This window comes from Numenius arquata, chromosome 2 (assembly GCF_964106895.1).
Source record: "Numenius arquata chromosome 2, bNumArq3.hap1.1, whole genome shotgun sequence".
In the NCBI taxonomy this organism is placed as follows: Eukaryota; Metazoa; Chordata; class Aves; order Charadriiformes; family Scolopacidae; genus Numenius; species Numenius arquata.
Window position 1 is genome coordinate 8,651,277 of NC_133577.1, and position 14,444 is coordinate 8,665,720.

At 37.3% G+C, this 14,444-nt stretch overlaps 1 protein-coding gene across 3 annotated transcripts in view; it reads right to left on the reverse strand.

The window, feature by feature from the left end:
- Positions 1-1,612: 1,612 nt before the first annotated feature.
- Positions 1,613-14,444, reverse strand: part of TMEM181 (transmembrane protein 181) — a 31,643-nt gene continuing 18,811 nt past the window's right edge. For 2 of the 3 annotated variants that reach the window (XM_074168442.1, XM_074168443.1), the window contains exons 5-17: positions 14,170-14,288; positions 12,949-13,068; positions 11,878-11,958; positions 10,770-10,869; positions 9,051-9,181; positions 8,418-8,509; positions 7,360-7,417; positions 6,587-6,689; positions 6,437-6,488; positions 5,540-5,622; positions 4,341-4,430; positions 2,642-2,708; positions 1,613-1,691 (exon numbers count right to left, since the gene is read on the reverse strand). In XM_074168442.1, coding sequence (XP_074024543.1) covers positions 1,613-1,691; positions 2,642-2,708; positions 4,341-4,430; positions 5,540-5,622; positions 6,437-6,488; positions 6,587-6,689; positions 7,360-7,417; positions 8,418-8,509; positions 9,051-9,181; positions 10,770-10,869; positions 11,878-11,958; positions 12,949-13,068; positions 14,170-14,288 — 1,175 coding nt within the window. The remainder of the gene's footprint in view (positions 1,692-2,641; positions 2,709-4,340; positions 4,431-5,539; positions 5,623-6,436; positions 6,489-6,586; positions 6,690-7,359; positions 7,418-8,417; positions 8,510-9,050; positions 9,182-10,769; positions 10,870-11,877; positions 11,959-12,948; positions 13,069-14,169; positions 14,289-14,444) is intronic. The other variant, XM_074168444.1, reaches the window with a different exon arrangement.

Genomic DNA, 14,444 nt, shown 5'->3' on the forward strand with positions numbered 1-14,444 from the left:
CCTTTCGTGATCTCCAACAGCTACCAGGAGAGGTTATTGCAGCGGGAATGGTCTACAGCAGTTGTCGCATCAAAGCGGAACAAATCTACTTTTTCCTTAATACGATTCAGCAAATCAAGTAGGACTTCATTGCACTCTTCTGCTTAAACTAGTTCAATGATGAGTACAATTCCCTAGTGTAAGCCAGCACCAGCTTCTGTCTAAGACATTAACAGTACTTTTGAGAGTCTTTTCTACAGCAGCAGGGCAGGGAAACCTTACAAGAATAAATCACAGTCACACAAAAAAAAAAAAAAAAAAAGATACTTTCAGACAGGTCAAGTACCTGAAAACAAAAGTAATTAGAAACAAAACAACATCCTCTTAAATAAAGAACAGAGCAATGGTGCAGGAGAAACCCAACTTTTAAATAGAGAAGCAGCAGCATTGTACTAGGAATACTTAATTCCCATATAACTCCGCTCCAGCACAGACTGGAACACAGATAATCACAAAACGGACTAGAAGTTCTGATGGGTACAGGTGGCGACTGTGGTTATGACAAAGAAGTTGAACCATGCATAGAACATGCCCAAAAGCCAACTCTCATGCATGTTCAATACATGAGCAACTACAACTGTTCCTAGGGTGTAGAATAACTATCTATTAATGCAACTTAAGGAAAAAATCTGATGTAGAAAAAGCCTCTGAAACTGAAATGTTTGGAAACTTGAAATTAATCTCTATGAAACTTTCACACTGTATTCTCTGTAACAATCTCCAGCATACAAAAACCCAGAAAGAAGAGTACTGGCTTCCTTCTGAGATTTGTTGCTGCCTAAATATTTCCATTTGAAAGGGCTGTTTAAAAAAAAAAAAAAGGCAAAACAAAACCAAACACTTCTGTTGTGGCGGTAAAGCATGTTATGAAGCATGTATTATACATTTTGCACCACTGAGGCTATTTTGGCTCACTGGAACTTGACTACTTGCACGTATCTCACACTTCCAAATCTGGTAAACTCATTTAAATGAATTTTAAAAATGGTCTTAAGTCTATATCACTTCTTTGAATGAAGAATGGAAAGCTTGTGTTTTCTTGCATTAAAAAAAACAACAAAAAAAAAAAGAAAACCATAAACCACTTCATTTCCTGCCTCCAGCTCAAAAGACTAAGGTAGAAAATTGAAAGGGAAATGAGGCACTTGGTACAGCAGTGGACAATACACAAAGGAGCTAACGCAAATGCAACAGATGAGTGACACTATGCTGTACGTAACCCTCAGAAAAACCCACCAGAAAATCAAGCAGCAAGGAAGCAATTTTAAAATCAGCATATAATCAGTGATACTTCTAAATGGAAATAGGTTTAAAGATTTTAGTCCATAGACATCCTTCTATCAGGCATTTTATAAGATGTGTAAAAATTTTGGTTTCTTACGTTTTCACCACAACCTTTTCAAGCATTGGGGTTTTTTCAGTTTTAACTTTGTAAACAGAAACAGAAGCAGGATGTCCTTCCTGGGAGTCGGTGTTCAGATGTCAGCAGACTAAGGAAGCCAAGGAAGTTGTCCATCTAGGAAAACTTCAGGATTGGTGTAATTCCACCTGAACAAGTCTGTCTACATCGAAATCAATCACTGTCCGATTCCTCTTTATACTTGGCTCTAATAGCTTGGCCATTCTGAAGTGGCATTTCTTCATAGTCACTCCTGTGAAACAGATACTTGTTAAAAATTCTGAACACGGTGTTTAGATAGGAAGTCCAAAATAAACAGGAAAGTTCTAAACTGCATCAAATTGTTATTTGGGTAAGAATCTGGTATCTGTTTTGCTTCCTTGTCGGAGATATGAACAATATATTGACTTCTCTCCAGAAGATAATGCATAATAAAAGTTATTCCAGTAACTACAAGCTGCTCTTTGCAAGGATTCATCTAGAAGCAAGCTGGTACTACTACTACTCACCTAACTAAGCAAAGGCAAGCTCTCTCAGACAATGCCAATAGCTAAAGCACAAACTTGTTCAGGTTACTGCAGCATTAACCCCATCCTCACTGCTCCAACCACTTCAGTGTCCTTGGTAAGAGGTGGAATCAGCGAGGGCAGATAAGGAGTTTGTTCAGTGTCTGTACAGAGACACCTGATGGGGATGGGTTTTCAGCGCTACTATAATTCTCATATTACATAAACTCACAGAAGTCCAGGAAGTTTTGCTAGATTTGATTATTCTTATTTCGTTAAGTGATGGACACTTAAGAAGAGCCATTCTCCTTCTCTAAAGCGTTTACATATGAGCTGCTTCTTTGCTAACTCCACCTGACTCCTGCAATTCTTCCCGGTTTAAAAGGAAGTTCTTCCATTTCACATCTCTTGCAGCCCTCACTCCATGACCTGCCAGCACCCTAATTTAAAAAAATTTACAAACCTAATTACCTGTTTGTATCAGTGCCACGGCAATCCCTTTTAGAAACCAAAAAAAGAAGAAACAAAATAACATGCATTCTCATTGCACTTCTGTTTCAGAACAAGGCTACATTTCTGTTCTTTAGGCAGAATACTTTCACTAGCAACCTGCAAAGCCTTCCCTTATTTAACGAATAAAGAACATTACAAAAATAACACACTAAAGTAACTCTCCATAGGTATTTTATAATCTTACCCATAAATCACATCATCATCTGAATCATTCAGCATAGAAAAAGCAGGATTGTCTTTCAACTGTGATTCTGGAAAATACAAATAGGGGTTAATTTAGCACATTAAATACAGACATGTATGTGGCTGTACTTCCAATCCAACACTGAAGCAACAGCCTCGACAACTTCCAAGACAGTCACAACTACAATTCAACAAAACTATATCCAAACAGGAATTCTCTCCTTTAAATTCTTCACCCTTTAGCCATAACATCATGGTATTCTTAAGAGTTAAGCAGATGGCATAACTATCTAATCTTATTTTTAGATCAATATTCTCCATGTTGTATAAGCGGATTTCCTCCCTTGTGCAGTTCCCTATGTCATATTATTTCAACCTGCACATAAGAGTAATTAAGTCAGACTTCATTATTTTTAATCATTATTGAAAAGTTCATATGTATTTAAAAAGCACAGACCTCATTAACTTCTTGGTTATTTCTAAACTACAAATATAAGTCGACCGGAGTTGTATTCCCTTGTATGCAAGTCGATGATTAGCCAGTTATTTTTCATCCTTGTAATAAATGAAGGAAATACTTGTGCCTTATGGCGAGATGAAAGGAAGCACATACTTTCCATTGGCTATTTAAGACAATTCCCTCTACCTTGTTTTAAGGCCTTCATTTCCTACATAATCTGTGCTGCTGAGCTGCAGTTCCTAATTATGTGCAAGTAAAATTCAATCCAGGAATTTGCTATAAACATCTTTTTCCTGGCAGCTTTTTACTTTTCGCCTTCTATAAATTAATACTTCTTGCAACCCAACAGCAAGTTTTTTAACCTTATCCTCACCCAGGCATTTCTCTTGTTTTTCTTAATGGAAAAAACAGCTTTTTTCTGTAACTGTTCCATCCATCTCTACTCTAAATTGTTTAGAGAAAGGACCAACTCCACTATTTAGTGCCTTTTTCCTGCATGCCTCTCAGTGTGTAAGATGTGATTGGACAGGGTGCCAGATAATCTCATCTAGGCTCCCTTTCCCATGAAAGGTTGGACCAGATGATCTTTCCAGGTCCCTTCCAACTCGAGCTGTTTTATGGTTCTATATTTTATACTCAACGCTTAAGTGGAGAATGGACTCAGTACAAAAATTTATTCTACAGAATCTTTATCTGTTAGAGAGGGATAATGCTTTATAATCATCATGTGAGTCAGATTACATCTTCTATGCAGTAACGCAAAAACAGAAGCGCCACTGATTAAATCCTTTATCTCTCTTTACATGGGCTCTGTGCAGCTCTCTCCCCAGAGCAAGTTCCCCAAAACTTCCCCATATTAGAGATCAGCTTCACTCCTACTTTTCCAACAGCGTGTTACCTATTTCAGAGTGCAGTTTGCCAGCACGCCAATACATTAGCCTTATTGTTAAAGTACAAATGAAGTACTGTTGCTCCTTAAGAACTGTCTGTGAGGCAGTGCAAAAGTTAATGCGTTATATGCACACATCATATTGACTATAAGCTTGATCTAAGTGCATAAGAATTCAAGTCTAGCTAATTAGCTGTATACATTTTATGTGTTCCTTCGTACTAATTTGCTCAGGAACAGTGCAACTTCTATTTATGTTAACTCAAAGCAAATTGAAACAGTATTGAAACAACCAAAATACAAGTGCCAGCTCTTGCCATGTAAGTTTGCCAGACAATTGCTTCCACTTACCATATAGTGCATTCTTTGAGGGGGAATACACGAAGGCTAATGTGTAGAGATAAAAGTTCAATAAACCATAAAATGATAGGAATTCTGCTGGTAGTAAGTGTCAAGGATATTGCTCAATATAGCTCCACACATATTAACTTTGGATACAAGACCTAAACCATACGTAAGCTGTTTCAATGGAAAGAATGTTTACCTTACTAAAGTTTGAGACCATAAATGGCTGAACAAATCGGTATGTTTTAAATTTAAAGACAACGAATGTACTCAAACTATTTCAAGGTAAAGCTCCCACTGAAGACAAAGCTTTAGCTTTAACACTAGTAACATTTGCTGAGATAAGGTTTTCTCTTGAGCGGAGGACTGCACAGTAAATTGAATAGCTCTGCCTTCAATGGTAAAAGAAAGCTGAGTAAGGGGGTGTTCAGGTGGGGTTGTTTTGCTTTGTTTATTTTTTAAAAGGTTCCTGCTTAGCACACTGATTGAGAAGGAAGGAGAAAGGACTTTTTATAGATAGAACACTGAAGATCGCTTCTTGCCATCATTTTGGGAAAATACTGATGGCTTTACATACTGTTTTCTACTAGCTCCCAACATGTATCTAAGCTTACTAGTAACCGGAGCAGTTGCAATCATAGAGGCACTTTCAGGAAGTAGAATGAACCAGTATCTTATGGTTCAGGTCCAGAAATACAGTTTGTAATCCTGTTGCCAACAGACATCAGAAATAGTCCCTTCTCAAGCCACTTAAACTCTCTGCTATGACCTCTTCCACATGTAGACTTGGATCAATACATAAACTCATTTTCAGTGACTTCTAAACTATTAATTTCTCAAATACTTTGGTACGCCCCATGCCAACTGATAAATACACAGCAAACTGAATTCATACAGCAAATACAACCAAATTTGTCACAATAACTTGTTAAAATTACTTGAATGCAGGCATATCTAGGCCTTCATTTCAAATGCAGCTGTGATTTATGTGATGTAAACAAACTAGACTGAAACTGTCTCAGCTCATCATCTTTACAAACAGCCATTATGAAATGCTGACATGGAATCTCGATCAAAATAGACTGAACTTCAAAAGCCCACCTAGAAGCCAAAGGTCTCAGTCCGTAAGTAGGTGATTTTAAAGTACCTTCAGCATAAAAACAGATTAACATTCCTAGTTGAGCAGTATCACAACACAAGGATATAATTCTGATAATGAGTCGACAGCTCAGCAACAAAGTTGTCCTGTAGAACTTGTGCTCCAAAGCGTAGGTAGAGTATAACAATGCTGTGGAAAAAAGTTAGGAGCATGTAAGTGTACTGTGTCTTTAAACCACAAAATTGAAACGGGAGCTGATAGAAAAGTATATGAGAAAACAATTAGGTTAATATGCTGACCATTTATTTTAAGATACATTTGCTCGCATAGTTCTAAATTAAGAATCATAGAATCATCCAGGTTGGAAGAGACCCTTGGGATCATCGAGTCCAACCATCTACCCTACGCTACAAAGTTCTCCCCTATATCATATCCCCCAACACCACATCTAAACGTCTCTTAAACGCATCCAGGGATGGTGACTCAACCACCTCCCTGAATGATTCTTTTGCCATTAAAAGTCAGCAGTCAACTGAGTAAAGCGGACCCCGCCCCCCATAGTCTCTTTCCCTCAGATTTCATCCACTACAGACAATACAACAGTCAACAGTAATTTCACATAAAGGATTGGAGTGTGGGAGACAGATATTAACAATAACCTAAGAAACTAATTCTAAACTTCTGTTTTGACTGAGTGAAGCTTACAAAGCTCCAAAAGAGGTGAACGGTGCACTGCGGACCAGTCTGCAGTACAGAAAACATCTCTGCTAAGCGAACCTCTAAATCTTGCAGTGTATTGCTGTGGTAACGGAAATGATATCAATTTAGCTCTAAAAGTCTTAGGAAAGGTTAAAAAAATTAAGAAAAGCTTGCCACAACAATCATATCAAAAGACAGTCCTCATTTTTACTGACAATTTTATTATCAAGAAAATGTATTCAAAGCCCTGAAAAAAAAGGTTATAAAGTTACAATACTGAGAAATGTACTTTGAAAAGCCTTACCTAATGACAAGCACTACAAAGGTTAATGCAGTCAAGAATTTTAACCTGAGATCTGAAAAAGATTGAGAAAAGTTGTTATTAGTGAACTTATGCCTACATCTAGGATAAGCAAGCCTGTTTTGGGGAAGAATCAAAAGAAATAATCCTTACCAACATAAGGCATGTTACGAAGTTCTGAACATGCCCTCACTATCAGGAACAAAAGGTAGAGAACGTATGTGGTTGCCACCACAAGGAAGAAGATTTTCATTCCCTATAAGAAGAGTGATAGTTTTTATTATTTAACGAGGTTTGGTCTATTCCTCCTTCTCTCAGTAGAAACCATTATTTCCCAAAGCACAAAACAGAACGGTCCATTTAGTCAGGGAAAGTAGGCTCATGAAAGGAAATACAAAATAAGGATGGCTATACATCAAGGTAGGTTTTTGGGGCATGTAAAGAAAGGATGTTTAATAGGAGTCATCATTTTGTTCATTAAGCTCACAGTGAGCTGAATCTCAATGGTTTTCTAAAAACACAGCTCCTGAGAACAATACAAGGACCCATATAAATCAGATCCGCCTTTAAAACAAGGAAGTCTGACATTTACTAGGACAGAGGATCTTGGCAGGAATAAGGATGTACAAAACTGACTTAGTAAGAGGCTTAAAAAAATTCCTTTCAATCCCAGCAGTCATGAGTCTGTGACTAAACTTGTGGTATTGAGTGTCCAGATTTGCAAGACAATTTACTCTTCTCATTGGGATGGGGCTCAATATGGTCTATGCATGATCTAAAGTAAAATTAAAAGTACCTTAGTCAGAATAAGGCCATGTGACCAGCATTCGCTATTTCCTAAACCATTATAGATTTTAATAGAATAAACCCCATCTCCTTGTAACTCCACCTGACAATTTAAAAGCAAGAAGACATTTCTGACTTACCTGGAAATTACCAGTGTCAACCCTGTATTGATATGTAGGATCATGTACTTCATTAACACTAAAAAAGATTCAAAATGAAAAAGTGGTACTTAGAGCCTTACAAAAGACAAGGTCAAAAAGCTGTACTGACCAAGAAACCCACTAACAAAGAAAAGGTTTCAAGTTACTATACAGAGCTTATAACTAAAGATTTTGACTGTATAAATTGGTGCAATGACATTGATTCCAATGGAGTCACGACAAATTACATTACATGACATCCTCCCTCTTTCCAAACCAAATTTTCAAGGAATATGGGGGATTTCAGTTGTGAGCATGTCTGATTTTCCCACTTATTTTTTGGAAAATATATGAACTTGTAAATTCCTACAAGCCTTCAGGATTTAGTATTTTAATTTATCCTTGGTGACAGAATTATACTTAAGAAATAACTGGTATAAGCCCTTCCCTCATAGCAATTCTGCCGATATGGCATTAGCATGAGTATTTCCTGCAACTGCACTGCTTTCAACAATGTACAACGGAATGGAGAAGGTTAGAAGGCATCTTCCTTCTGAGAAATAAAATAAGAGGCAAACACTTGAGACTAAAAAACTGAGCAAGTTTTCTGCGTGGGGAATAGTGACACCTTTACGTTAACACAACATTTTGGAAAAATGAGAGAAACACTAAACCAAGCAAAAGAACTGAGTTTGAAGGAGAGATAACATAGCTTGGACCAAGCAGTGGCAGGTTTAATAGTTGGGAAAGTTTGGTCCAACTGTATAATAGCTAACTACAGACATAGCACTAAAGGGAATATTGTAGGAAGCCATGACATATTGACAAAGTAGTGATTTCTAGAGCTCGTTCTGATCTACAAAATTATGTACTACTAGATCGTCCATGGGGAATTCTGTATTCAAATCAGTCACGGTTTGCCAAAAAAGAGATGTAAGAATTTGATCTCCATTCCTATATCATAATCAGAGCATTAAGAAACACATATCACTAAACAATCTTCTCATTCTTGAACACTCTCAGCTTGTTATTTTTGCACTAAACTTTAAATTACTTACGTTTGCCATATTCCCAATGTAACAGAGGCCAGCCACAATAGTCCAACAATAAAGAATTTGGGCAGATAGAAAGTTAAGCACTTCCTTTCCCCCTGTTGAGAAAACGATAGTGTGGTGAAGTACTGAACCCATATTTGGGATTTCATTCGTTCTTGACAGAATAAAGTAACTATCATCTTCGTTTCACTCAACTTGAACTATATTAAGAGACTCACCTGTATTTTTACCCTGCACAGGTGATTACAGAAGACATAAACTATAGGAATATGCTCCAGAATTCATATTTATCTTATGCAGTATTTTAAAGTGGTTTAAAAAGCAATCAGCTACCATATACAACAACAAAACCCTTCAACAAAGAACAAAGCATAATGGCATCATAATTCTGAATACTGTCTTGCAATAGCTTAGAGTGGATTGTCCCATCTATCTCATTTAGGCATGGGAGCCTCAAGACAATCTACTTTACCACAAATATTTTTAACTCCAAAGCTTCACATGTCACATTGTACTTTCAGAATAAAATAAATATCTCTTTTTAGAAAATTTGGTTACATTTTTGTCACCTTTGGAGAGAACTGAAAAAACAAGTACTGCCTTCTCAGTAAGTAGTAAATAATGTTGCACCCTTACCTGTACTCTTATACCATGGTAGACACAAAGCCAGAACAACAACAGTGCACACAGAAACAGTGACTGGAATAGATCATCCAGCATTCCAGGAAACCAACTGTTCACCAGAAAAGAAAGGGGGAAAAATGGATCTGTAATAAAAAAAAAGAAAAAAAAGTTAAACAGAGGGGAAAAAGCACAGTCTTTTCTATTACGAAAAGTAAAGCAGAGTTTATCATCAGAGGAATAAAAAATCCTAGATTTTTCAAATTACATCAGTAAATGAAATTGAAGTTTGCTGTATCTAAAAGTAATTTACAAAGAACATGGTGCCTCCAGCAGCACTCCTCTGTGCTGTACAACTAATCTAAAATGGTTGCCAACATTTCTAGAAGATTTCAGGTTTTATTAGACTTTTTACTAAACCACTGCTCTTGGTGATGACCTAAAATATTATCATAGAATGACTGAAAGGCAAATATTCATTTGGTACTGCTAGAGAGTCCTAGAATTTGATGTGGTTCACCAGACTAAAAGTAGCCTCCATTTTTAACTAAGGTGCAATTATCTGAAAAATGAAGGATTAAGACTTAGCAGACAAACACAGAAATTGCATTTACACGTCATGTATATGAAAGGTTCGCTATGTTTGCAGCCACGCATTCCAATCAGAGCTTTAAACAAATAGAGATGACATTCACATGACTGAAAAGAATAAAATCCATCTACTCATTATGGCCTTGAATTTAATACACGTAAAAAGGGTTGGTTGTTTTTTTTAAATTAGTTCTCTGAAGCCTTATAAACAGCTGCTTATGAGTTCAAGGCCAAATTCCATTTTGCCTTCTCCCTCCCTCTAAATTTTTTTTTCTTTTTTTTTTTTTTTTTTTTTTTTTAAAGGGAGCTTTTCTAAAAATCATAGAATCATAGAATCATCCAGGTTGGAAGAGACCCTTGGGATCATCGAGTCCAACCATCTACCCTACACTACAAAGTTCTCCCCTACACCATATCCCCCAACACCACATCTAAACGGCTCTTAAACACATCCAGGGATGGTGACTCAACCACCTCCCTGGGCAGCCTGTTCCAACGCCCGACCACTCTTTCTGTGAAAAATTCTTTCCTAATGTTCAGTCTAAACCTACCCTGTTGGAGCTTGAAGCCATTCCCTCTCCTTCTGTCATTAATTACCTGTGCGAAGAGACCAGCACCAACCTCTCTACAGTGTCCTTTCAAGTAGTTGTAGAGAGTGATGAGGTCTCCCCTCAGCCTCCTCTTCCTCATACTAAACAGTCCCAGCTCCTTCAACCGCTCTTCATAGGATTTGTTTTCCAGGCCCTTCACCAGCTTCGTTGCCCTCCTCTGCACTCGCTCCAGCACCTCGATATCTCTCTTGGATTGAGGTGCCCAAGACTGGACACAATACTCGATGTGTGGCCTCACCAGTGCTGAGTACAGGGGCACAATCACCTCCCTACTTCTGCTGGTCACGCTATTTCTAATAGAAGCCAGGATGCCGTTGGCTTTCTTGGCCACCTGGGCACACTGCCGGCTCATATTCAGCCGCTTGTCAATTAGAACCCCCAGGTCTCTTTCTTCCAGGTAGCTTTCCAACCACACTTCCCCAAGCCTGTAGCGCTGCTTGGGGTTGTTGTGGCCCAAGTGCAGAACCTGGCACTTGCCCTTGTTGAAACTCATGCCATTGATTTTGGCCCAAAAATTCCAGGATACAATTACCATTGTAAAGCAGCAGGAGGGGAAGGAGGATGGACATCCATTTCTGTTCAATACCCCAATCTCTCATGGAGAATTTCCGCAGGGAATGTGCAAACAGACACTATAAAATAATAATAACAAAAATTTGTAAGGAAGGAAGACAGCCTTAATGGTTTTACCAGAGTAAAGAGATAACACAGCCCACTGCAAAGGCAACTTCATGAGGTCTTTGCCACTGAGAACATTGTAAAACAGGAGCCACATCTCCTGGCTTCTACTTCTGCTTCAAGTTTGCTGGTTTACCTCAATGCAAATTACTTAATCTCAAGCAAACTGAGAAGGAAACCAGGTAGTACAGAGCAAATCAACAATGGATGAAGAAATATTGCCTAATTACTGGTCACACAATACCAAAAAATTCCACTTAAACTCACTTTTTAAAAAAAGATTCCACATCACATTCACAGTTACCTGCTGAGTGAAATCATCTATGTGAGAAAAATGCTGTGCAAGTGTTCAGTGCTTTAGTGTCCTTACTTGGAAAACGCTGCATTTTAGATTTTATCTTGTTTGGTTGTTTTTTTCCAAACACTTCTTTTCCAGGGGCCAAACCAGGTTGGAGGGGAGAGATAATCTACATCGTAGCATAATTTAGGTTGTAAGGGACCTCTGGAGGTCATTCGGCCCATCCTCACACTCAAGGCAGTGACAACTTTAAAGTTAGATCAAGGTCATATTCAAATGAGTTTTGCTCATTTTCAGAGATGGAGAACCCACACTCTGGGCATCCTATTCCAATGTTTGACCCTACCTGCGCTGCAAAAAAATATTTTTTTCTAGCATCTAATCACAATTTCCTTTGTTTAAGCAAAATTCTTTCTGTTCAATGCAAAATCAGTTCAGAAAAACAAGTTTTCCCTTTTATCCTATTTTCTTAATGTCACTTCAATATTACTTGTAAAAATATAAAAGCAGCAACTACATAGGTATTTTAGAAACATTTTTTACACCCATTCAGTGATATCTCAGTTCTGCTGCCTGGGGTTAAGTTACTGAACACAGCACTACAGAGCACTGTTATCAGCCGCCGACATAATATGCTCCAGAAAAACTGAAACAAAAATCTTACCGTGACCATAAAAGTAAGAACTACAAAGACAAATCGGAACCATATTTCCACTTGTGAAAACGTTGGATTGTAGGTCTTCCACTACAAGAAAACAGAAGAAAAACAGTCCAATGAACTATGTTTTGACTATAAATGCTCCAACACTTGGTCCTTTTTGAAATCTGGAACTAAGCAAAGGGGTTGCAAGTTTGGTTTTTTTTTTCCCCTTAGAGCTAATTTTTAGCGATGTGCTTTATGCACAAATATTACAAATATTAATATTCAGGACATTCATTTAATATATAAAAACAACTTTTGCATTACAGTAAGATTTTTGCTTGCTACCTGCTCTGAATGTTGAATACAGGTAGAACATATCATAATAAACTTTTTATAAATTCGCTTTAGTTCCATTTTCTCTCAATGCAAATGTTTCTAAGTTCCTTTTTGGAGCCAATCAGCACACACTGGTGATGAAAGAGTTTCATAAGCAATCTTTAGCACTATGAACTGAGCTAGTTATTTCACTAAAGATTATTCTAGTGAATTATTTTATTAGCCTGCTTGTTTTAGCTGAATAAACATTTTTCGCTTACTCATAAGCACAGTCCAAAAAATAACCATCTTCATTTTCCTTTGAGTTTGTTAGATCTTTCTAGTCCATGCTTTTGTAAAGTCTGGAAAAATCTTGCTAATTCAGATACACCTGCTGGAAAGGCTGAAACAGATACCGTGCTCTAGAGAGGCAACATCTCTATAAGCAAATGCAGAAAACTGGATGTTCTAGTCTAGCTTGCCTACTGTTAAAAATATCTCCCAGGAATCAGACTAAATTTTTCTGTTCTAGAAAACAACTTCAACAGTTTTGAAAGAAAAATCTTTCCTTATAGAATTAAAAAAAAATGGTCTAGACCTTTATTAACAGCAAATGCTATAATAGTTCTGATACTAGTAGTGACACAAAAATTAATTGTGATGCATCTTTATGTTTATCTTCAAAATGAGATAACTTTTTAATTACAGTTAAAGCACACTTCTACACCGTTAGTAATTAAGGAGATTTCTTTTGCTAGCCTAAGACTTTATACTTACTGTGAAAGTAATATTCTGGATGGTGTACGTTAACTTATTTAGATCTTCAAAGCTAACAAATATGTTGTACTGAGTGTAGTTCAGGTAGCCAAGGTGAGCAACAATGATTTCACTGCATTTCTGTGAACACATACAGTGAAGAATAATATGTAAAATCCTTCGATTTATTCCAGAACATGCACTGTTAGTAGAGGTTGGAGAATTTGTTTCCAAATGGTCAAATATTGATGACATTTATTATATGCCTTACCAATCTTGATCAGTCAGAATAAGACTCAAACAAGACCCGCAGATAATTTCTTAAAAAATACCAGACAAAGCAGAAGAAACTGATAAAGTCAGTCAACAGGATCAAAGGTTGAACTGATAAACAAGGCTAGCTTTTCACTGAAGCTGGTGAAAGCAACTGCTTGCAGCACCAGGAAAACTCTTGTCAGTCAAGCTCTAGGTCATCGGATTGGGAGATGGGGCTACCTTGTGCTAACTCATTTCTAAGAGTTAAAAGGAAAGAGAAAACCCAAACATATTGCTCTCTTGGCTGTGTGTAATTAAATCTAATGGAACACTGTTCATTAATTTCTGCAAATATCATATATATGTGTCTACATATAAAAAGAAAACATACGATTTACCCTATATGCTTATCACAAAAAACTTCAGTTATGCCCTTCCTAAAGGACTTGCACCTGGAGAATCTGTTTTGGATGTCTCCAAGTTTAAAAAATTCAGTGCAAATTATACTAGAAACTCAAAGTCTTAAACATTTCTTCACAGGTGGAAAGAAGTTTGGCTTTTTCAGACACAGCCGCCAGCTGAGTTCAACCAGACTCTCTGCTAGGTGTTGGGGGAGAACTCTTCTCTCCTCTGGAGCCCTAGATCCAATCTTCTACTACAATATTCCTTGCTTCAGTGCTGCTAAATCTGTTTAGGTGGCTAAGCAGCACACACCGCTTTGCTGGCAGAGCACTACTCTAACATGAAAGAGGGGTCTTTAAGGGCTAATAGACACAAGTCATAGAAGGAAACAGAAAAAGACAGGTAGGCAGGTATCTTGCTCAGCGTTACTAGCTACATTGCAATTATAAATAAAACTATACCCCAGAGTCTTTCTTGAGACATGCTTAACAGATATATTCTTCTCATTTGCAATGTAATGTAACATGCACACAAATACATCTAAGCAAAATGTACTCCATTAGTTTTGTTTAAGCAGGCACATACTTGTGCACAGCTGAGTAATCTTGTCCGATTGTGAACCTGGTTATTAACATATGGTGTGCTTCCATCCTTCACCACTCCAAGTACTTTGACTGTCATAGTAACATTCTTTTTGAGGGACACTGTAATTGAAAGAGAGAATATTAAGCTATTGCTACATGCAGAAATGCAATCTAAAATAGAGTTCCAAATACAGTTTAAAAACACATATCCAAAGATGACTCAAAGTTATTCAGTTATACTTTACTGGAGTAGGGGTCCAGTATATTAATTAAAAA